At 41.5% G+C, this 22280-nt stretch overlaps 1 protein-coding gene across 8 annotated transcripts in view; it reads left to right on the forward strand.

Moving 5' to 3' along the window:
• The window catches only part of LOC113633830 (uncharacterized), a 609230-nt gene that overhangs the window by 512351 nt on the left and 74599 nt on the right, over positions 1-22280 (forward strand). For 7 of the 8 annotated variants that reach the window (XM_027132443.1, XM_027132442.1, XM_027132439.1 and 4 more), the window contains one exon: positions 16616-17112. In XM_027132443.1, coding sequence (XP_026988244.1) covers positions 16616-16881 — 266 coding nt within the window. In that variant the 3' untranslated portion in view covers positions 16882-17112. Of the gene's footprint in view, positions 1-16615; positions 17113-22280 lie in introns of those variants that run through there. The other variant, XM_027132441.1, reaches the window with a different exon arrangement.

Below are 22280 nucleotides of genomic sequence, written 5' to 3' on the forward strand. Positions count from 1 at the left end.
AGATGCTCAATAAACATTGTTGGTTGATGAATAAATGGAATAGGGAATAAATGAATGAATGATTAGGGTCGTTCACTGATTGTGGGATGAGGATCATAGGATGTGTTGTGAAAGGTTTTGGAAGCAGGGCATTCTGCCTGGTTAATTTTCACCAAAGATCATGGGGGAAGAACAAATAAATATCCCAGTTTCAAAGACCTCAGATTAGATTCTGGGTAGAAGAGTGGGACAGAGCTGAGGGGACAATCTGGAGTTCAAAAGTAGGGCACACGTGGAGCGCTTGGTGCCTTGTGTGAAGCTGTCGGAGCCTGTGAACTTTCTCCAGTCTCTAATGAGGACTGACTTTAGAAACAGGGAGGGGGGGTGTCCAGTGGGGTGTCGGGTGGCCCCAGGCAGCTGAGGAAGCTGAGCAGTGCAGAGTCTGGGATAGGTAAGGCTTCTGGGTGTATGTGGGAGGCATTTCCAAGTTGGCTTTGGTTTTCTCACATGGGTAGTTTGGAGGACTGTTAGCCCATGTGGAACCCCATGGCTGGCCTGAATGTGAGCCCAAGCCTGCTGCAGAGGCACTGTGCTTTCCAAGATGTTTTATTACCATACAGGCACAGCTCTAGGGCCACATTCTGCCGACCCACCTGAAATGCAAATAGGAAGAGCCTGTGTCGCTTCAGCTCTTGCCTTACCTGCAAGTCTGCAAGAAGCCCATCAATAATGATTTCAGTTAAGACACTAGATTCCAAGGGGCTGAATCTGAAAAGATACCTTGATATAAAAAGGGAAAGTAAATGGAGGGTGGAGGGCGTGTCATTTAAATTTCAGAGAACATAAACAATAAGACGCCTATACTACATGTCTGAGAGGCAGTGCGACGGGGGAGGAAAGAGACAGAGTTAAGGACTCTGGTTCAAGCCTCAGCTCTGGTACCTAAAGACTGTGGGATTTTGAGATGGTACTTAAGGTCTCTGAGCCTCTTTCACCCAAAAAACACATTGTTTCCTGTGTACCTCTTAAACTTAATTACAAGGTTAAAAACAAAACACTTACATGGTACTTTATGAAGTACTTATCACACGTACTTGTTGATTTAATCCTCTCAATAATCCCATAAAGTGGGAATTATTATTATCATCTTTATTCTACGGATGAGAAAAGTGAAGGCTTGAAAGTGTAGGAGCCTGCCTCAGGTCCTGCATGGCCACTGGAGATGTCTGTGGTATTCTGGTGATCCAGTCATTCAAACTTCCTCCCTTCAGAGTTCTCTACTGTGGGAGCTGTGCCTCAGGGATCATGAGCTAAGCAGAAAATACATCAACACTCTATACATAACCAGACACATGTCTAATCTCTCTCAGTGTGGAACTCTCTAGTAAGAAATTGCAGGAAAGCCTGAGACTTCTCCATTTCTCAAATCAAGAAAGATGTATGCACAAGGACCCGTGACAAAAGACTAACAAGGGTCTGGGTTGTCCCAAGCTGCTTTGATGCTCTGAATTCTTAGTAAAGTGAATGGAGTTGCAGGACCTCTGCAGCCCTTTTCATTACGTTACATTTTGTTCCCAAATGTGTTTTTTTACCATCAAACCACAGAGGATAGATGCAAAAGAGTAGGGGAGGAGCACAAAAAAAAATACATCTAGTGGGGCTTCATCCTAAAGAAAGAATGCAGGAGAGATACTCACACTCGGGTAGCTAACCTTTCATCAGCCACTGATGCCATTCAGTGATGAGCCTGACACTCAGTAAGGCCAGGACCATGGTGAGGTGAGCAGTGTCCCCACGGGGCAAAATTTAAGGAGTCACAAACCCTCAGATTCCTGCAGCTGCAGAGTCAACACCTGAGAGTGAATGCCCCCAGAAATCTCGCAGTCTACAAGCCTCACTTGCCTCTCCCTGGTCCTGGCTCTGCCACTCTGGCCCCTGAAATCAAACCAATTACATCAGTAAGTTAACTTATTAGCTCTCTTCTTGTGGAGGATCTAAGTGAGAAGAGAGGTGGGAATCTGTATCTCCCCACAGAGCTAAGGTGTGTCTTTTTGTTGTCTTCCATTTACTATTCCTCTAGACTTTCAGTCCTTCTCAAATTTTAATATTGCATATGGGTTACCTGGGGATCTTGTTAAATCATATTCTGATTACGCAGATCTGGGATAGAGTAGGGCCTAAGATTCTGAATTTCTAACAGCCTCCCAGGGAATGTTTATTTGTGTCAGTCCGCTTACTACTCTCTGAACGGCAAGGCCTAGAAGTGATGGGTCTCAAGCCCAAGTGCTAACCCATACTAGTTATCTCAGTTCTACAACGTAGTCAGCACAAAGCAGGAAGAACAGAACAACTGCAGGGGGTGGAAGCAGGAACTCAAAAGCCTGAAGGAGTAAGAAAAAAATGTAGGCCAGTGGATATTTGCAGAAATAAGGTAAGAACGTAAGATTCAGGTGCTTGAGACAAGGTCTGATTAAACCCATAAATGTGTGTTTGTTTCAGACTGTTTCCTTTCCAAACTGCTTCCTTCCACGTCCAACCATTCTGTCCTTAAGAAGACTCTAATTGTCTCATAGTAAGACTAAATGGCCAATTGAACCATTCAGGCACTTTTGCACACCCGTTACCTCTGCAGAATCCATGCAATTTATGCACAAAAATAGAGTAAAAAAGTTAACTGCCATTTTCAAAAATGACGGTAACTTTAGGTACAAAGATATATGCTATTAAAATGCAGTAGTTTCTGGGCTTCCCTGGTGGCGCAGTGGTTGAGAGTCCACCTGCCGATGCAGGGGACACGGGTTCATGCCCCGGTCTGGGAGGATCCCACATGCCGCGGAGCGGCTGGGCCCGTGAGCCATGGCCGCTGAGCCTGCACGTCCGGAGCCTGTGTTCCGCAACGGGAGAGGCCACAACAGTGAGAGGCCCGCGTACCGAAAAAAAAATGCAGTAGTTTCTATTACATGTATATCTTCTTATTCAAAATAGCTTATTTTCACAAAATGCTATACTTGGCATCCTAGAAGGAGATAATATATACATACACATTGTAATTTCTAAAGCCAAAGAGAGTCCTTGGACAATAGATAAGAAATGTAAATTTTTAAAAATAATCTCATATCAACAAAAAAAAGATGGCATACCTGTTGTGTAAAAGTATGTGGAAGGTGATAAACTGTGTCTGATAAAAAGTATCTCTTCTTCCACTTCTATCTAGTTACTTCTGTATCCCGATGTCCCAGTAAAACATCTCGTATATAGTAGGTAATTCATTTACATTTTAACATATGAATAAATTATTTTAAAAGAACAAAGCAATGGAGACACGGTGGTACCAGGTGATGGTTCCACTGTGGAGCAATATGTTAGCCAGGACTCGGGGGGGGAAGGAAAGGCAAGCTAAAACCCCGAGAAGCAGGGTCTGGAAGAACTGACCAGGGAAAGGTTTTCAACTTGGACATTTAGGGCAGAATTCTAGGCTTGGTGAACTAAAATTCAGCACAGGAAGTATGAGGGGAGCCCAATTATTCTGGCTGGCAATATAGAGGGGGTTTAAGGAAGCTTTCAGTGCAGTCAGCATTCCACTGTTTAGGGTCCACACCGGGTTCACCAGGAGCCAGCCATAGGCAGGAAAACCATTCCTGACCTCAGCTGAAGTCAGGCTAAGGTTCCATGTCAACAGCCTGACCTTGTCAAGATGGCCTCAGGAACTGTTGGTTTTTTCCTTATCACTACCTATAGCTTCCGATACATTTCATTTCCTCCAGCCACTAGGACATGAGCTCCAAGAGGAAAAGGACTCTTGTCTGTTTCATTTACTCTAGATACGGAGCATCAAGAGGGGTGCCTGTAACAGAATAGGTACTCAATAAATATTTATTGCATGAATACATAATGGTTGAGAAAATGAATACAGTACCAGGTAACAAATGAATGCATGAGTGAATCGGATAGACAGAGGCTTCAATGGAGGATTGCAGTACCTAACTCTGCATCAGGAATTGACCAAAGTAGAGTGCCATGATGTGGTCCTGGCCTCAGAAGAGATTACGAACCAACCAGAGAAAGATGGCAGAAACATAGGAAGGGTTACATAAAGATACAAGGATCAAGTGACAGAGTAACAGTTTTAGAAAATGATGAACATTTTAGCATCTTAAATCAGGTTATTTAACTGGATAATGAATGCAGAAAATGAAAGAAAAGCGTTGTGTGGAGTGGCCGCTGCAGAATTTTTAGAGATGGGCTTTGATGTAGCTTTTTAAAAATTTCTATGGGTCTTTGGGATCTTTTCCCACAAAGATCAAATCCACAAATATCTATTATCTGATAATGCTATCAATCTCAGTTTAAAGCTTGCGTAAAAATGCCATTTAAAAGGCTATCTTAAAAGTGCTATGACTGATCCAGTTTAGGCTGAACAGATTCCTGAGGTTCACAGATTCTTTAAAGGAACGGGAAATGATTTCAAGGATCAGGGGAGCTCAAGATAGAAAGAGAAATAGTATTGCTAGCAGCGCCATCACCCTGAGTCCAGTTCTCCTTGCTTTTGGTTATGGCTTCAGAAGTTACACATAAAGTTGCTCAACTTGGCTCCTTGTTGATAGCTTGGGCTAAGTGGCCCTCCCATGTTTTTCTAAATGTATAAAAGAAGATACGATTAGCTTTCACAGGCAGCAATTAGCATGAAGTGGCTCTGTTGGTCAGAATACTCAGTCACCTTGGAAGCAGTAAAAATGTTGCATGTTCAGCTCAGATATGGGGGCATTCTAGCTCATATAAATGCACTGTTTCAGTCTGCTGTGACCCCTTACAAGTGTCCTGGCATTGGTGATATCAAATGGAGGGAGGGAGAATCATTGAGATTCCTTTCTTCAGAAGGTATCTGCATAGAGGGAGATATAAAGGCATTATCATTTCCTCTTTATGGACAACAAGATGTTTTAAAAGTAATTTCTAAGTTGCTTCTTAGTAAAGCCATTAAGTCAAAGATAATCTGTCAAAAGCTCAAGGTGATGTTAAAGTCAAGCTCATGTGACAGAGGAGAATCACTGTACAGAGCTTTCAAGTCACACAGAGCTAATGGCTACATCGTCATGACGTTCCCCTTTTCCATGGGTAGAAGAAAGAAAGTGTCTTTTTTATGATTAAGAAGAATCAGTCATGAGGACTCAGTATATCCAGAAATAACACAAAGTGATGTTATTGTTCTATTTCTTCTATGTGGAAAGAATGAAAGATAACTTATCAGGAGGTAACATTGATAGAAATAATTTCATTAGCAGGCTGTGGGGAGACAGCTACATTAATAATTCTTTAATTGGAAATTCTCATTGCTAGAATGTTTGAGAATCCATGTGAATGAATTTTAATATCAAGTTCATCTGAAGTTTCATAGCAGTACTCCATCTCATAACGCTACAGCAAAATTTGACTACAGAGCACAGAAACGAGCATGCATGGTCATGCTATGACCAATTAATAGGGAGTATTGAAGAAAGTCCTGACTTTTGCCTTCAATTTTAATTTTTCTAAAAGCATTCATACATGTAGACCTGTAAAGTTTCACATTCATGTACAATTATTTATGGACACCCATACATAGCATCTTTATAATTATTAAAACTAAAATTAACTATACAAGTTCAGTTGTACTGTTAAAGTTTACATTTTGAATTTTAAATGCTAGTAAGGGAAAAGGTATATCAACTTTTCCAAATAACCATGAATGAGTGAATGTATGAATGAACAATTACTATTCATAGATGGTGATTGCAAGTGAGGCCCCATTGCCACCTGGTGGCAGCATACCCTAATTGAAGAATTAGTTTTTTAAAAAGTGAAATCAAGAAACCTAAACGTATAGAGACAGAAATCACATCGCATGAGATAACACAAGTGAAATATTAGAGGATCACAAGCCCATGTAATTTAAATATAATACTTATTTTTCATTTTCTATCTCAAGTGAGGAGGAAACACAACTCCCTGGTCTTGGGTACAAGGCTGGTTTCCCTTAAGCTATATCGAGAGTGTTCACTTAATTAGCCACAAAGCCATGTTACCTATGAGGTGGCCCCAGGCCTATTCAGCAGCCATCTTGACTAAAAGGTTTTAATATGTCATTTTTATGGGCCTGGTGTAGATGAAATAACTGCTAAACCAGCAGGGTTCTAGGAATAACTACTTTGACCCTTCGAGAATCTCTGTAGTTCAATGGATTCGTGCACATACTTATTTACAAAAGATTATTTTATTTAACTAATCCCATTATCCATGCCACAATTCAGACCAATTATATCGTTATCTCTGGAGATAAAAACAGGCATCGATATTTTTGATAAAGCTTCCCAGTGGTTCCAATGTGCAGCCAATGTTGAGAATCATTGAACTGTAGTAAAGAGAAGATTGAAACATGGGCCACGGAAAAATGATGTTACTGTTTAAAGTCAAGCAGATCTTCAGCAAAACTAAATATAAAATTAAAATACATATGAAAAAAATGCAGCAAAAAACCAAAATGCCATTGGTAATTGTCCTCCAAAATTCTTCCAAAACTCTGAAGAGTTATGGAAAGTAAAATATTGTTAATTGACAACTTCTGTGCAGGTGCTTTCTATATACATTTCATTTAATCTTCACCCAAATGAGAGGTAGACTTTATTATCCCTATGCTCCTTACAGTTTCAAAAACTGAAGCAGAAGTAGATTTATTAACACAAGATCATGCAAGTTGTAAATAGCGTAGCATGGATTTAAACTTACGACTGTCTGATTCCAAATCCCATGGGCAATTCCATGACACCTTGTTGAGTTCGAATTAAGAAACAGAATAGCCAGCAGACTTCCAAGAGTCTCCTTTGATTATTAACAACTTCTTCTTGAGCCTCACAAACCACTAGAGACAAAGCTTTAATGGATTTAGAGACTCAGCTCAGTAATTCATCTGGGTTTTCCTGTGTCTCTTCTACCTGTTTACCAGCCAACTGAGTTGAGGGAACTCTAGTTCAAATGCAAAGAAGGCAGTGGCTGCCAGCTGATCAGGAGATGAATCAAAGACAGATTTTCAGTGGGAAACTTTGGTAGAAATAATGACTTTTTCAGCTGTAGATAGACCCTCCCCCCAGCCAAACTGAGGTGGGTGCAGTGTCTGATCTACCGTGCCCTCTATTTTCAGACTCTGTACAACCCTCTGAACTTGCCCAGACACATGGGCTATTTCACTTTCTCCTACTGCGTAGCTTGATGATCCAATCAGTCAAGAAAAGAGTAAGACCTACTGAGCTTCTGCTGTGGGTATTCCATATAGATCCCTGCCACGATGAGTTTGCAGTCTAGTAAACGAAAAAAGCCATGCATGGGCATAAATCTAACCATTTCAATTCCTTGCTTAAAATCCCTCCAGTAACTTTCCTTTGCTTTCAAGATAAAAAAATAGAGATTTTTGACAGGTTCTAAAAGACTCTGCTTGATTTGAACTTTGTCTATCCCTCCAAAATCTTCTGTCTTCTTGTCTTTCTTTCCCTAAAAGTGCTTTCTTCCCTCTGCTAGACTTGTGCGCACCCTCTCCCTCTGCCTAGAACTCAGTCCCAGCCTCCAGACTACAGCTGGTGTGTTAGTAACTTATTGCCATGGAACAAACCACCCTCAAAATTAGTGTCTGGGGCTTCCCTGGTGGCGCAGTGGTTGAGAGTCCGCCTGCCGATGCAGGGGACACAGGTTCGTTCCCCGGTCCGGGAAGATCCCACATGCCATGGAGCGTCTGGGCCCATGAGCCATGGCCGCTGAGCCTGCATGTCCGGAGCCTCTGTTCCGCAACGGGAGAGGCCACAACAGTGAGGAGCCCGCGTACCGCAAAAAAAAAAAAAATTAGTGTCTGAAAATCACAGCCATTTTACTAGCTCATGATTCTGTGGTCAACAGTTTGGGCTGGAATCTTCTGCTAGTATCAGTCGGAGTTACTTTTGCTACTGTACGTCTCTGGCATCTGGACCGGGGATGGATGATCTAAGATGGCCTTGTTCACAGTTGGCACAGGATGTCAGCTGGTGGGGCTCAGGGGACACAGCAGGGACAGCTTTTCTTCACTGGCCTCTCATCCTCCAGTAGGCAAAACTGGGCTTCTTCAACTGGCAATCTCGGGGACGCATTCCAAGAAAGCAAAAGCAAAGCCTTTGCTTCTTCCATGGTCTGTTGGATACAGGAAGTCGAAGTCCAGCTGAGATTCAATCGGTAGGGAAGCCGATTCTACCTCTTGATCGGAGAAGCCGACCATGTTTTATCTACCACCGCTGACTGATGAAGGCTTGTATTTCCTTCAGATGTCAGTTCTCATTTTCCTTCTACAGGAAAACATTACTCTGGATCACTGGATATGATCAGATTCTCCGTTACATGCTTTCAAATCGTTCTGGGTTTCTTTTTTCTTGTAGCATTTATCTCATTTTATAAGCAAATATTTATTTGTGTGGTTATTTGATGATATCTAGATTCTCTCTGCAACTGTGACCTCCATGAGGGCAGGGACAGCATCTGGGTCCTCAGTGTTTACCACAAAGCCAGGCCCAAGGTTACTATTTGAGAAGTGCTTGTTGACTTAACACGAGCATGTGAAAGTAAGTTGAGAGTAAAGTGGTTTAGAAGGAAGAGTACCACTTCCTAGTGGTGAGAATGTCATCAAGTTACATAACGATGTTACACTCAGTTTTCACATCAGGAAGCTGTGCATACGCATAGTTGGTGCCAATAAATGCCTTTGAAAGCAATAGGAGACTAATGACTTAATTTTTAGTGAAAAACAAGTATGCATTTCATCCTCATGTATTTTTTAGTGCATAAAAACTCACAGAGAAATGGAATTATTAACTCCTATATTGATTAATTAATATCAGCACATTTTAAAATACTGCTGTAACTAATTGTGTGCCATTATTGTATATGTAAATAAGGGCAGATGTAGATGGTAAAGAAAGACAGAAACCTTACGTCAACCACTGAAAGAGTCTTTGTAACTCTCAGATGTCTCTTTTTTTTTTTTTTTCTTTAAGCAGGTAGAGAGAATTTCCCAGGCTAATCTACAGTTTTGTCAAAAATACCCATGATTTCTCAGTTAAGCCCCTGATATTTTTAGTTCTGGAAAATCTGTCAAAATGACCAAAAAGTCTCACATTTTACAGAGTATAAGAAACAAAACCACGGGGGTAGACTGAAATGAAACACAGTCATTAGCAGTTAAGTTTGAGGTTACCTGCTCTTTAAAAAAAGAAACCTGTTTCTTCTGTTTTTCCAGTGCTGTCAGCCTTCAGGGGCCCCTCTTTACTTTGTACTCGCTGAGAATCAGAAGTATGCCTACCCATTTCTGGTTTCCTGCCATCAAGTTTTCTGGATTTTACATATTTGGGGTTATCACCCCAGTAACCTCTTCAGTGAAATTGACCTTCATAAATCAAAAATACTCTAATTTCAGAAATTCAATGCTCCGTGGGTTACAAATGACTGACCAGCATGCTGTTTCCACCAGGGCAGATGACATCTCTTGTAAATCCTGAAACCTGAGTAGTTTATTCCTCTCTCACATGCTCTCTTTTTAATTTCCCCTAAGCCAAGATGTGTACAAAAGGACTTTCTCAAAAGTACTGTGAAAGAAAGAGGTTTCAAAAAGCATGAGAGAGTTATACCAAAGAGAAATCTTTCACACTAAAGGTTTAAACTATTTCTGGGCAATAGGCTACCTTAATTTCAGCATTATTTGGGTCTGATATGCATTAGTTTAGGCTACACTGTGATAACAAGTAGCTACAAATTTGGAATGGCTCAACAGAAATCTTTATTGTATCATTATGTAACAGTCCAGGGAGGTGACAAATAAAGTGTGTGTTGTGGTGAGGTGTTCTGCTCCACAGTCATTCAGGAATCCAAGCTGGTAGTACTTCTGCCATCTTGAATATGTAGCTTCCAAAGTCACTCTCGAGGTTGCCATCACAACCAGCCAGAAGAGAAAAAGGAATAAAGAAGAATGCATGGGAGTGGCCCACATCACATCCATTCACGTTTTGCTGGCAAAGCTCCATCTCACAGCCACAACTCTCTGTAAGAGAAGCTGGGTGATGCCATGTCTGTATATGAAGAAACAAGAGGAAGATGCACTTTGGAAAACAGTACCTGACACAAGATGTTGACACAAGAAAAAATGAAAGCTTTCAATATGAAGACACTGTTCTTCAACATTATTTCCCGTTACTTCTCGGTGACCCTTGTCTCACCCCCAGACCAGATTTCAGCCTGACTGTCCTCCACAATAGGGTATTCTTTTCAGTCTTCCTGTGTCCAGCTTTTCCAGCCCTCCAATGTATACTGTGCACAGTGGTCAGAGTCACTTTTCTAATACATAAATGCAATCCTCCTCTACTCTTATTCTTTACTCACTCTCAGTTACTCCCTAGATAAAATGATATGGTCATGGTATGCAGGCTCCTTCCTAACCCAGTCCTTAGGCTGTTATGATATAAAGCTTGGGAACACAAATTCTGCAGCCAGACTGCCTGGGTTTGACTTTTCTGTGCTACTTACTGGTTGTGTTAACCTTGAGCAAGACTAAATGTCTCTCAGAGTTCTTTCCTTATCTCTAAAATGGGATGATATTAATATCTACCTCACTGAGTTATTGTGAATTTTAATTGATTCATATATGTAAAGCACTCAAAGTAACAAACACTTGTCTGAATTATTGTTAATTAATACCTTCCATAATTCTATCCAACGTACACTGCGATTCAGCTATACAGAGCATCAGGAAGAGGGACATCAGCAGCAAAGGATAATAATCCCACCCACAGTGCTTCCTACGTGCCAGGAACTGTTCTAAACATTTGGCATTGATTTTCTTCCTCAAGCTCTCCTATTATTCTCATTTAACAAATGAGGAAATTGAGGCACAGAAAGGTTAAGTAACTTTTCCAAGGTCAAAGAGCTTGCTGGTGGCAGGGCAGAGTTTCAATCCAGATAGTCTGGCTTTTAGTTATTATACTGTGACTTTGCTCTTTTGTACGTATTGTTTTCTGTATGCCTTCTAGTCTTCATGGCTAATCCAGATTTATCCATCAAGACCTGGTTCAATGTCACCTCTCATTTGAAGCCTTCCCTTATTCCCTCAAATTCAGTTAATCACTCTTGGCTTTACTCTGCTGGTGTATATTGGTTCAGAATTTACTCTGGGATATCAATTTATATATGTCTCTCCCACTAGCCTAGGTTTTTCTTTTTTTTAACCATTTATCTTGGAACTTCAGTGCCAAGATGAGTGCTTATTTCCCTCAGTCCCAATACTTGCTTATGCAAAAATTCCCAACTTTCTCCCTTTTGCATTAATCTTACTTATTGTATCAGTCAGGTTCCCATCAGGAAACACAACAGACTCAAATTGGGATAATTTCAAGAGGGTTTATATTTAGAATCTAATTACAAATATGTGGGGGGGGACTTCCCTAGCAGTCCAGTGGTTAAGACTTCGCCTTCCAATGCAGAGGGTGCTGGTTCGATCCCTGGTCGGGGAGATAAGATCCCACATGCCTCGCAGCCCAAAAAAAACAAAACATAAAACAGAAGCAATATTGTAACAAATTCAATAAAGACTTTAAAAATGGTCCACATCAAAAAAAAGTCTTTAAAAAACAAAACAAACCCAAATATGTGTGGGGGACATAAGGGAATGACAAGAAATAATACAGATATTCAGGCTAGGAATAGTGGAGCTCTTACCATCCTGGGATATTTTTTTCATCAAGAAGTGGAGCTTAATTACCGTCCCCCTTGAGCATGGGCTAAACATACTGGGTCATGTCTAATGAATAGAATAAAGTGGAAGTGACATGTTTGACTTCTGAGTTTAAGTTTTACAAAACATTGTGGCTTAATCTTTGCTTTGTCTCTTGGAACACTTACCCTGAGAAAAGTCAACAGCCATGTCGTAAGAATGCTCAAGCAACCCTATGGAGTGGACCAGGTGAAGAGGAGCTGAGGCTTCCTGCCAACAGCCAGCAAGGAACTGAGAACTCCAGCCAACAGTCATGTGGATGAACTATCTTAGAAGTGGGTCATGCAGCCCTAGATAAGCCTTCAGACGACTACAAGGCCACTCGACATTTTGACTGGAACCTTATGAGCGACCCTGAGCCAGAAACACCCAATGGGAAAAACGCAGCTTCTTATGTCTAAAATGGGGATAATATGAATACCTACCTCATTGAGTTATTGTGAAGTTAATTGACCTTATATATGTCCAGCACCTAGGATAGCAAACACTTGCCTGAACTGTTACTATTCTGTAGCCTTACCTTCCATAATTCTATTAAAACACGTGCCAGCTCAGCTAAACATGGCATCAAGACCAGCGCCAGCAACAACAAAGGTAGCAGTCACCTGTACAGAGCCTCCTATGTGCCAGGAATCGTGAGGTAATTAACCTTTGTTGTTTTAGGCCACTGAAGTTTGGGGTAATTTGTCACACAGCAGTAGGTAAGGTAATGAATGGTCATGTCTAATTTGTTTAACCTCTCTGTGCCTAAGTTTCTTGCAGCCTCTGATTCTTCATTTATAAAATAGAGATAATATCCATTTCACCAAATGATTGTGAGAATTACATTAAATTATTACCTTAGACTAAATCACACATTAGAAGGGATATGAAAGTGTTTGACTCAGTGCCCAGTACTTAGAAAGTATTTAGAAGACAATTACATCTTCCTTCTTCCGGAATAAATCACTGCAGTTCTCCTCTTACTACAAACTTGGGTTTCTAGTAATCAAGATGGTTTCTTTAGTGGATTCTTATACTTAATAATCAGCCCCTATGTAGGGTCTCTACCTGAGGACCTTGAGAAAAAATGGTGGTCTAGACTAATGCTAAGCATGCCTGAACAGCTTCCAAAGGAAGCTCTCTCCAGTTCTCAGGGTCACACCCAGGATTTTTAATGTCCCGTTTCTGAGAAACCATTTCAAACTGCAGTAAATGCAGTGAGAAGGTATAAGGACCTGGTACATTGGTAACAAAGGAAATGCAACGAAAATATGCAAACTCAGGAAGAATGTAAATTTTAAACAATAAGGGATTTCACCTTGTCATGAAATGCTTAGGGAGTACACTAGGGCATCAGTTTACCAAGAGGATGTGTCGAAGCAGATGCACAACTCCGAGCACTGTGTGGGCTTCTGTGGGCCAGGTTTTTATAATTGTGAGATTCGATGCTGTTGGGCCTTCAACTATCTGCACTTAAGAACTTAAATAATAAACATTGCAAGGACTCGGCGAGTTCATAATTATCCCTGTAACACTGACTCTCTTGGGGTTTTGCTGATTTGTCCTTACTTGAAGGGTGTGAATGGAGTAGACAAGCGGGGAAAATGAAAAGCAAAAAAAGGCAGTGTATCTCCTCTTTCTTTCCTGGAGGAAAATTCATCTGGAGGAAGTACCTTTAATGTTTACAAGGAAGCCAAAGTGTTCTGTCTTCATTGCTTGCTTTGCCAGTGTCTTCTCCCAAGCTCGTGTCAGCAGTATGCTTCCAAGGGAAAGCCTCAACAGTGGTAATAGTAATAGGTAAAAAGTATTTAGCACATACGTGTCAGTACTGTTCTCAGACAGACACACATACACAAGCGTTAATTAGTTAATAAATTAATAAAAATATAAACATAACATGTTAATCCATTATCTGCATTTTACGAATGAAGATACTGAGGCACAGGGAAGTTAGTCACTTGACCAAAGCCATATAGCAAGTAGGTGGTACCTGCAGGATTCTAACCCAGACACTCTGATTCTAGGGCCAGCCTCGTCAGTGTTATCCAAAAGAATATCGATAATAATGAATTACCAAAAAGAAATTAAAACTCCCTAAACATTTCACACTCTTTAGACAATGTTTTTACATGCATACTGTCTCATTCTGAGATGGGTCCTAATCATTCCCATTTCACAGCTGGAGAGATTGAGACCGGAAGCTTAAGAGTCTTGACCAATATCAGTCAGTGAGTGTGTGTCAGAACCAAGGACTCCATACTTAACGGTGCAAGCCTCACCACTTAACAGCTTGTGTTATTGAGGGAGTTGCTTCACCCCTCAAAACCTCTTTAAACCGATTTCCTAATCTATAAAGTGGGAATAATAGTAGTTTCTGCCCAGTGGGTTTGCTGGTGTATCAAATGAGGTTATATGTGTAAAACAGTTTACACAGTTCATAGCATAGAGCAAGTCTGTGATAAATATTTGTCATCATCATTAGTAAAATCATCTCCATTATAACTGGAGTTGATTTTCTTTTTCACATTATTGGAAAGAAATATAGATAATTCCTCAGCTGGGTTTTATTATTCTTAAACGTATACTCCTTACTCTTAAAACTACCTACTTAGAAGAAATTCTTCAATGTTAGACTTTAAGCAAAGAAAAACTCTGCTCTACTACGGAGCTTCCTGCTCTACAGGAAGCTGGTGAAGTAGAAAGGTGAAATTTCACTCCATAAGCACTTTTCTTTTCTCTCGGAGGTGGACACCAAATGATTTGTGTGTGTGCATTTGTCTGTGCAGCTCTCAGAATTAAAATTCTTTAGAGAGAACCATTGAAAACCAATCATTCAAAAAGCTTAAAAGATGACATCTTGAAGAGCTCCTCGGTGCTAATTCATCAAAGTTAGCAATGACTCAACTGTGATTCTTTTTTCAGATTCATTTCTCCCACGATATTAAATACCATGAAGGTTTGCAGCATTGTATCCCAGGGAATGGAGATACCAAGGGCAAAGTGGAATGGGCAAGTGGGATGACCCCACTCTAGCAGCACTCTTAAAGATAAACAAAAAAAAACTCTTTGGAAAGAATCACTTAAATTTGACAGTTTCTGCACTTAATAGTGTATTGATAGGGTCACCTATTTTAAACAATTGAAGATTTGCCTGAAGTTTACAATTAGCCTTTGTATATCACCTTGAAAAATCTTTTCACCAGCATTTCCTCATCCAGGCTTTACACTAATCCTGCAAAGGGAGCAGTATTATGTTCCCATTTTACAGAAGGGAGAACTGAGTCATAGAGAGGTTATCTAACCAAGGTCAACAAGTCAGTAAGACTAAGAACCAGGAATGATACCGTCTTCCTTCTCCGTATCTACCATTTTTCACATTGTGAGGAGTACCTAAAGGATGATTAAGATCGATAACATCTCAATAATAATAAATAAATATCCTCATATGAAGTTCAAGTTTTAAAAGTTAGGGTCATCTATTTATAAAATAAATTGAATGCCAGACATTTAGCAATACTTACTGAGCACATCCTAGAAACAAGCGTTAGTCCAGGGGTAAATATGAAATGAGACCCAGTGTCCACTCACAGAGATGACACATACAATTTAATTAAGAAGAGAAATACAAGCCTGTTAACACATAAAATAATAGTGTATGAAAATTGGCCATTACTTTAGATCAACTTTTCCTAAGCTGTAAGTTTTCTTTCTTCCTGGTTCTTCCAGGTGTTAATAATTGTTCTGCCTTTAAAAACTCGGGAACAGGGTGTTGGGAACGGTGTGCTTCATGGTGGGAAGATATTCTATGGCGATACAGGCATCCTTCTCTTAGAGATAGACAGTGCACAAACTACCCATCCCAAGTTCTAAAGTCCCACAAAAATAATGAAAACCTCTTTAGCTCTGTGGAGGCAGCATCGCTAAACATTTCATCGTGAAACAAGTTTACTCACAAAATCTTGTTGAGGACTGAATGTCCTCGAAAAGAGTGATCCTCAAACTTGCGAATGCATAAAAATCACTTGGAAAAGTCATTAAAATACATTCCTTGGCTCCTCCCCAGAAATTCTGATTTAAGAGGACTTGGGTACAGTCTGAGAACTTGCATTTTTTTTACAAGCTCCTAGCCGATCCAATTGGCAGATTTGAGAACTACGTTTGAGTAGTATCTCTACAAAACAGTTTCTAAGATGTTCCTTTAGAATGCTAGACCCTTGATATGGACTGAATTGTATCCACCCCACTGCCAGTGAAATTCAGATATTGAAGTTTTAACTCCAAATGTAATTATACCTGGAGATAGAGCTTTTAAGAGGTAATTAAGGTTAAATGAAGTCATAAGTGTGGGGTCCTAATCTGAGAGGATTGGTGGATTTGTAAGAAGGAGAAGAGAGATAGATCTCCACCCCCCCCCCAAAGAGATGTTCAGAGCATTATTATTATTATTATTATTATTATTTGTGTGTGGTATGCGGGCCTCACCGTTGTGGCCTCTCCCGCTATGGAGCCAGAGGCTCTGGACGCGCAGGCTCAGCGGCCATGGCTCATGGGCCCAGCCGCTCCGCGGCACGTGGGATCTTCCCGGACCGGGGCACGAACCCATGTCCCCTGCATCGGCAGGCGGACTCTCAACCGCTGCGCCACCAAGGAAGCCCAGAGCAGCATTATTTTTAACAGCATTCTTGTGCATATCTCACTGTGCACATGTGCTGGAGTTTCTCTAATGTATTCTGGAGTATATTGCTGGGTCAAAGGCTATGCAAATCTTCAATTTCCACAGGTGTTATACTAAGGTGTATATATATATGATCAATGAGAGAGTTTCTGTTGCCCTTCATTTTCCAGATTCACATTTACAAGGAGCGCAGATGGCCTGTGGGTCAGATGGACTGATGAGAAGATCATTGCCAAGACAATGTGAAAGACACCGATGGTCTGAGGAACATAGACACAATAGAGACAAGGTAAGAGAGGAAAGAAGTGAACATATTTACGAACCAAACCCACAGGACTTGGTAAGGGATTGTGGAGACACACGGAAGGTGAAGGAACCAAGAATGACTCTTCAATTTCTAGCTGGAATGCAAGGAGGGAACTTATGTATAGTGTAGCTGATGATAAATTTCCTTAGAACATGTTGAGGACAGGGAGGAAACCAGAAAGCACTATCCATCAGGCACTTGGATAATCAGGTCTGGGGACTGAGAATAGATCAAGACAGAAAACGCAATTTGGGGTGTTATCAAAACAGGTGAAATTAGAAGAACTGGATTGGGGAAAGTATGTGGAGTCAGAAGAGAAGTGAGCTGAGAAAACATCCTGGGAAACATTAATATTTAAAGGGAGGGGCTTCCCTGGTGGCGCAGTGGTTAAGAATCCGCCTGCCAACGCAGGGGACACGGTTTCAAGTCCTGCTCCTGGAAGATCCCATGTGCTGCAAAGCAACTAAGCCCGTGCGCCACAACTACTGAGCCTGCACTCTAGAGCCCGTGAGCCACAACTACTGAGCCCACGTGCCACAACTACTGAAGCCCACGCACCTAGAGCCCGTGCTCCGCAACAAGAGAAGCCACTGCAATGAGAAGCCTGCACACCTCAATGAAGGGTAGCCCCCGCTCGCTGCAACTAGAGAAAGCCTGCGCACAGCAACAAAGACCAACGCAGCCATAAATAAATAAATAAATAAATAAATAAAAATTTAAAGGGGTATAGAATGGAGAGAAGACTGTTGAAGAGACAGTGACTAAAGGAACAGCTGGAGGAATCGAGAGTATTAAGAGTAAGTGGTCAACTACATTAATTGCAGGGAGGAAACCAAGAAAGTCAAATCTGATAATTAAACATTAGTGTCACAATGAGACCACTGAACCCATGTGAAATATGGTTTCAGTGGAAAGGGCGTAGGTGGAAATGACTGCAGTGGCTTACGGAATAAAAAGGAAGAAGAACAAATGCAGATAGCTAGTTTTCACTAGTTGGGTTCTCTGCAAGTAGACATTGAGATGTAGTTTGGGTGCAAGATGTTTATTGAAAACCAACACGTGTGAAAGGAAGGAGAATGATCCCAGGAAATTGGCTTCAGAGACCATGAATTTAACCACTATATCATATTACCTCTGTATTAAAAAAAAAAAATCCATCTCATGCCACCAGAATCAGATTCATCAAATCCACTCTGTCCCACTATGGTCACTATTTTCATCCTTCTAGCCTTGCTAGGGAAACTGAAGTGAAAGGTTAGGAGAGCAAAGAATGTAAAAGAAAATTTTATATTTCTCCCTTTGATTTTTCCCCCATTGTTGCTAGAATGAACACTTAGAAAACATGAGATAAACTTGTGTCTGCAAACGAAGCCCCATGATTATGAACTGTGAATCCCAGTAATAGAATGACTGATGGTATTGACACATGACCTCTACTGCTAGGCACCGGGAAGGGAGGTGACATAAGTTCACTGAGCCTAATCACAAGCAAAATAGCAATGATCATAGCTTCTCCTCTTTATCTTGGGGTTGCTCTGAAGCGTCAGTGAGAGCTCACTGTTGGGTTCGGCTCTTAGCATACAACAGGACTCAGGCATGGTAGATATGAGTGCCCCTGCCCGTCAGTGTGCTGGAGGAGGGGCAAGGCTAGCCTGCAGTTCCCCAGATGCCCACTGGGAAGAGACGGAATGAAGGTGGGACGGTTGGGGATCTGGCAAAGATGTCTCCTGTCTGAAAAAGACTTCAGTTAACTTTCAGCTTTTTCTTAGGAGCTAAGAAGTGAAAGTTGAAATTGACTATCAAGGAACGCACCAGTTGTTAACTAGGCCCCCAGGAGGAAGTCAACAAGCTGCACCACATCTAACAACACCTACTGCTTACCCAGTAACACCCTTACCCAGTCAGGCAGCTCTTCACCTAGGTCTCCTGCCTTCCAACTGGGGGATGAAGAAAGTGCACCAAGAGGAAATTATTTCACTTCCTTCCCAGAGACAAGAAGGAGGTGAAGGAATCAGCATGAATTGAACATCTACTACATGCTGGCTGCATTACATGTCATGCAGTGTTATTATCCCCACCAGACAGATGAGGACACTGAGGCCCAGCTACTTGTTAAAGGCACACATCTAGCTATCAGGGAGCCAGGGTTTAAAGTCATGTCAGCCGGGTACCCACGTCCCCATTCTTTCTGTAGCTACATCAGATGTTTCTCCAAATAATTTAGGTTTAAAAGCATGGGTCCCACGTGAAAAGAGGCTGGCTTTTGGAACATATCCCCTTAGGAGGATTTCCATCATCACTCCACCTTCTCCCTCTATGCAGTCAGCACTTACTGTTGGGCCCTTCTAGAGGAGTTTTCAATCTAAGAGGAGAGATGGACACATGAGGAAATAACTTTAATGTAACATGGTTAATGCAAAACTAGAGGAATGCATTAGCAACTATGAAGGGCAGAGGATTGGGGACCCCTAACTTAACATGGGGGTTCATGAAAGCCTCTTGAGGAGAAACCCCTGAATCCTAAAGTATAAGTAAGATTGGACAGAGAAGAAAAGGGGGGGAAGGGGATTCCAGAGAGAAGTAACATGAACAAAGGCAAAGAGGCATGAAACAGCCTGAACTCTTTGGGCAAACTGCTACCAATCTGGCAGTACTGCTAAATAATGTATGAGGTCTAGAGAGGGGAGAAATAAATCTAAACAGATAAGGGTCCTTTATAAGCTAAACTCTAGGTGCTACTGTAAATATACAGGTAAGAACACTTACGTGGAATGTTTTAAGACCTTGGTGGAATAGTTTCATAACTTTGGTAGACATTTCATTAAACACTCCTATCTGTGGAGGCAGAATCCCACATCATGTCAAACTTAATACAGTGTACTTACATCACACATTGACACATTAACTCAAAAGGTATTTATTGAGCACCTGCTGTGTACCAGGTACTCTCCTAGTCATCTAGTATCCCAGGACTAAAACAAATCACAAAAAAGAACACTGTCCTGCTTGGAATGACCTTCTAGCGTGAGCAGACAATAAAGAAAATAAGTGAATTATATGTTATCTCAGGAGATGTTGCATACTATGCAGGAAGATGTATCAGGGAAGGGAGCAAGAAGTATGAAGAGAGAGGTTACAACATTAATAGAATCTTCATGAAGATCTCAGTTGGAAGGTCATGTTTGAGAAAACATCTGAAGAAGATAAGGGACTTGGCCAAGCTGAACTGGGGAAAGAACATTCCAGGAAAGGGGACCAGCCAGCACGAAAACCCTGAGGGGAACGTGTGCTTGGCATATTTGAAGAGTGGCAAGGAGACCAGTGTGGCTAAAGCAGACTAATCAACAGAAAAGGTGGTAGGAAATGAGGTCAGAGAAACAGAAAACAAGGGCTTTTTAGGTCATTGGGGATTTGGGTTTTCCCTGAGGGGAAGAGAAATTCCTGGAGTGCTTTGAGCAGAGGATAATATGATCTAACTCAGGTGGGGTTTTTTTGTTTGTTTGTTTTTGCGGTACGCGGGCCTCTCACTGTTGTGGCCTCTCCCGTTGTTGCGGAGCACAGGCTCCAGACGCGCAGGCTCAGCGGCCATGGCTCATGGGCCCAGCCGCTCTGCGGCATGTGGGATCCTCCCGGACCGGGACACGAACCCATGCCCCCTGCATCGGCAGGCGGACTCTCAACCACTGCGCCACCAGGGAAGCCCCTAACTCAGGTTTTAACTGGATCGTTTGTGGGCAAGAGTGGGAGCAAGGAGGCCAGTGAGGACACTGTTGCAATAATCCTGACAAGAGGCGCGGAGGCTTAGACCAGGGAAGGAGCAGCAGAGATGGTGAAAAGTGACTGGTCTCTGGGTGTAAGAAAGGCTGGGTAGGAGAGAATAGTGTCAAGGATGATCCAAGATTTTGACCTGAGGACATGAAAAGAAGACAGTGGAGTTCTGCTTGCAACTTTCTTTTACTTTAAAAATATTTGAAATAATTATACTTTTGAGTTTTATTAATAAATTTTCCTATATGTTCTTGTGATTTAAACTTGCTACATTTTAATGTAAACCATTAAAAGTTGAGTTAAGTTGACCTTGTAGACAATATATGGTAGACAATTCATTACCATCTATTAATTTTTGATTCTTCAGTTTTCTTTTCAAATTTCAGAACATACGTTTGTTGTTTTGGCTCTCAGGCAGCCCACGGAAAAGCTCCTAGTCCTAATCACTCTTCCTATAGTGGGTGATAAATAAAACATCTCTGCTTGCCTTCCTGAAGTTTGTAGTCAAAGGCAGAAAAAATTAATAAAAGCATATGTATGCATTTTTATCTCCCATGGTTTGGGTCCTAAAGCTCATATAAGTTATTTCATTTAATTCTCACAACAAACCAATGAGGTAGGTACTATTAGTGCCTCCATTTTAAGGATGAGGAAGCTGGAGCACAGCAAGTTTGAGTGACTGGTCTAGGGTCTCAAAGGTGTGTGTTGGCTAAGCTGGGATTTGAATCCAGAAAACTATGTTCCTGGCACCACTGGGTTCTCTTAACCAAGTCTTGTGGCTTACAGTCAGGAGTGATGTAACCCCAAGAAGCATTTGTAAATGAAGAGGGGGGCTTTTGACTCATTCTAGTGATGGAGGAGCACCACTGTCATCAGGGAGGGGCAGGGAGGGGAAACATCTTTTATCCAGTGGAACCATCACACCATGAGGAAATGTCCTTCCCAAAAGGTCAGTAGCTCTCCTCCCCTTAAGAAATGCTAAACACTGCCAGGGTCCCGTGATCCAGGGACAACTTCCCCAGGAGAACGCACGGCGCGCCTCAGGCTGGTGCAATGTCCTGCTGGCCTCTGCTGCCGCAGGCTCGCCCTGCACTCCGTGCCCCTTCCTCCCCCCGGCCTAAGTGAGCCAGAGCTCCCGAATCAGCGGCTTCTATAACCCCATCCCGTCTGAGCGAAGAACAGATGCCCTCCAGCGACCTACACGCAGAGGCCAAATCCAAAGCTGAATCCCAGGAGCTGTGCGAACAAAGAAGAGAAAGGGAAATCGCTCCCAGCAGCCTCAGGAGCAGCGGATTAAATCTCCACAATCAACTTGATGTACCCTGCGTCTGTGGAATACCTGAATAGACAATGTATCATCCCAAATTGAGGAGGTGGACTTTGGGAGCAACAATATATATATATATCTTTCCCTTTTTCTCTTTTTGTGTGTATGCGTATGCTTTTTTGTGTGATTTTGTCTGTATAGCTTTGCTTTTACCATTTGTCCTAGGGTTCTGTCCATTTTTTTTGTTTTTGTTTTTTGGGGTTTTTTAGCATAGTTTTCAGCCCTTGTTATCATTGGTGGATTTGGTTTTTGGTTTGGTTGTTCCCTCTTTCTCTCTTCCTTTTTTCTTTTCAATTACTTAAAACATTTTTTTTTTAATAATTATTCTTTGTTTTTTATTTTAATAACTTTTTAATTTTATTTTATCTTTTCCTTCCTTCCTTTCTTTCTTTCTTTCTTTCTTTCTTTCTTTCTTTCTTTCTTTCTTTCTTTC

Source organism: Aethalodelphis obliquidens, unplaced genomic scaffold (genome assembly GCF_003676395.1).
Source record: "Aethalodelphis obliquidens isolate GAN/ISIS:26980383/991018 unplaced genomic scaffold, ASM367639v1 scaffold41, whole genome shotgun sequence".
Classification (NCBI taxonomy): domain Eukaryota; kingdom Metazoa; phylum Chordata; class Mammalia; order Artiodactyla; family Delphinidae; genus Aethalodelphis; species Aethalodelphis obliquidens.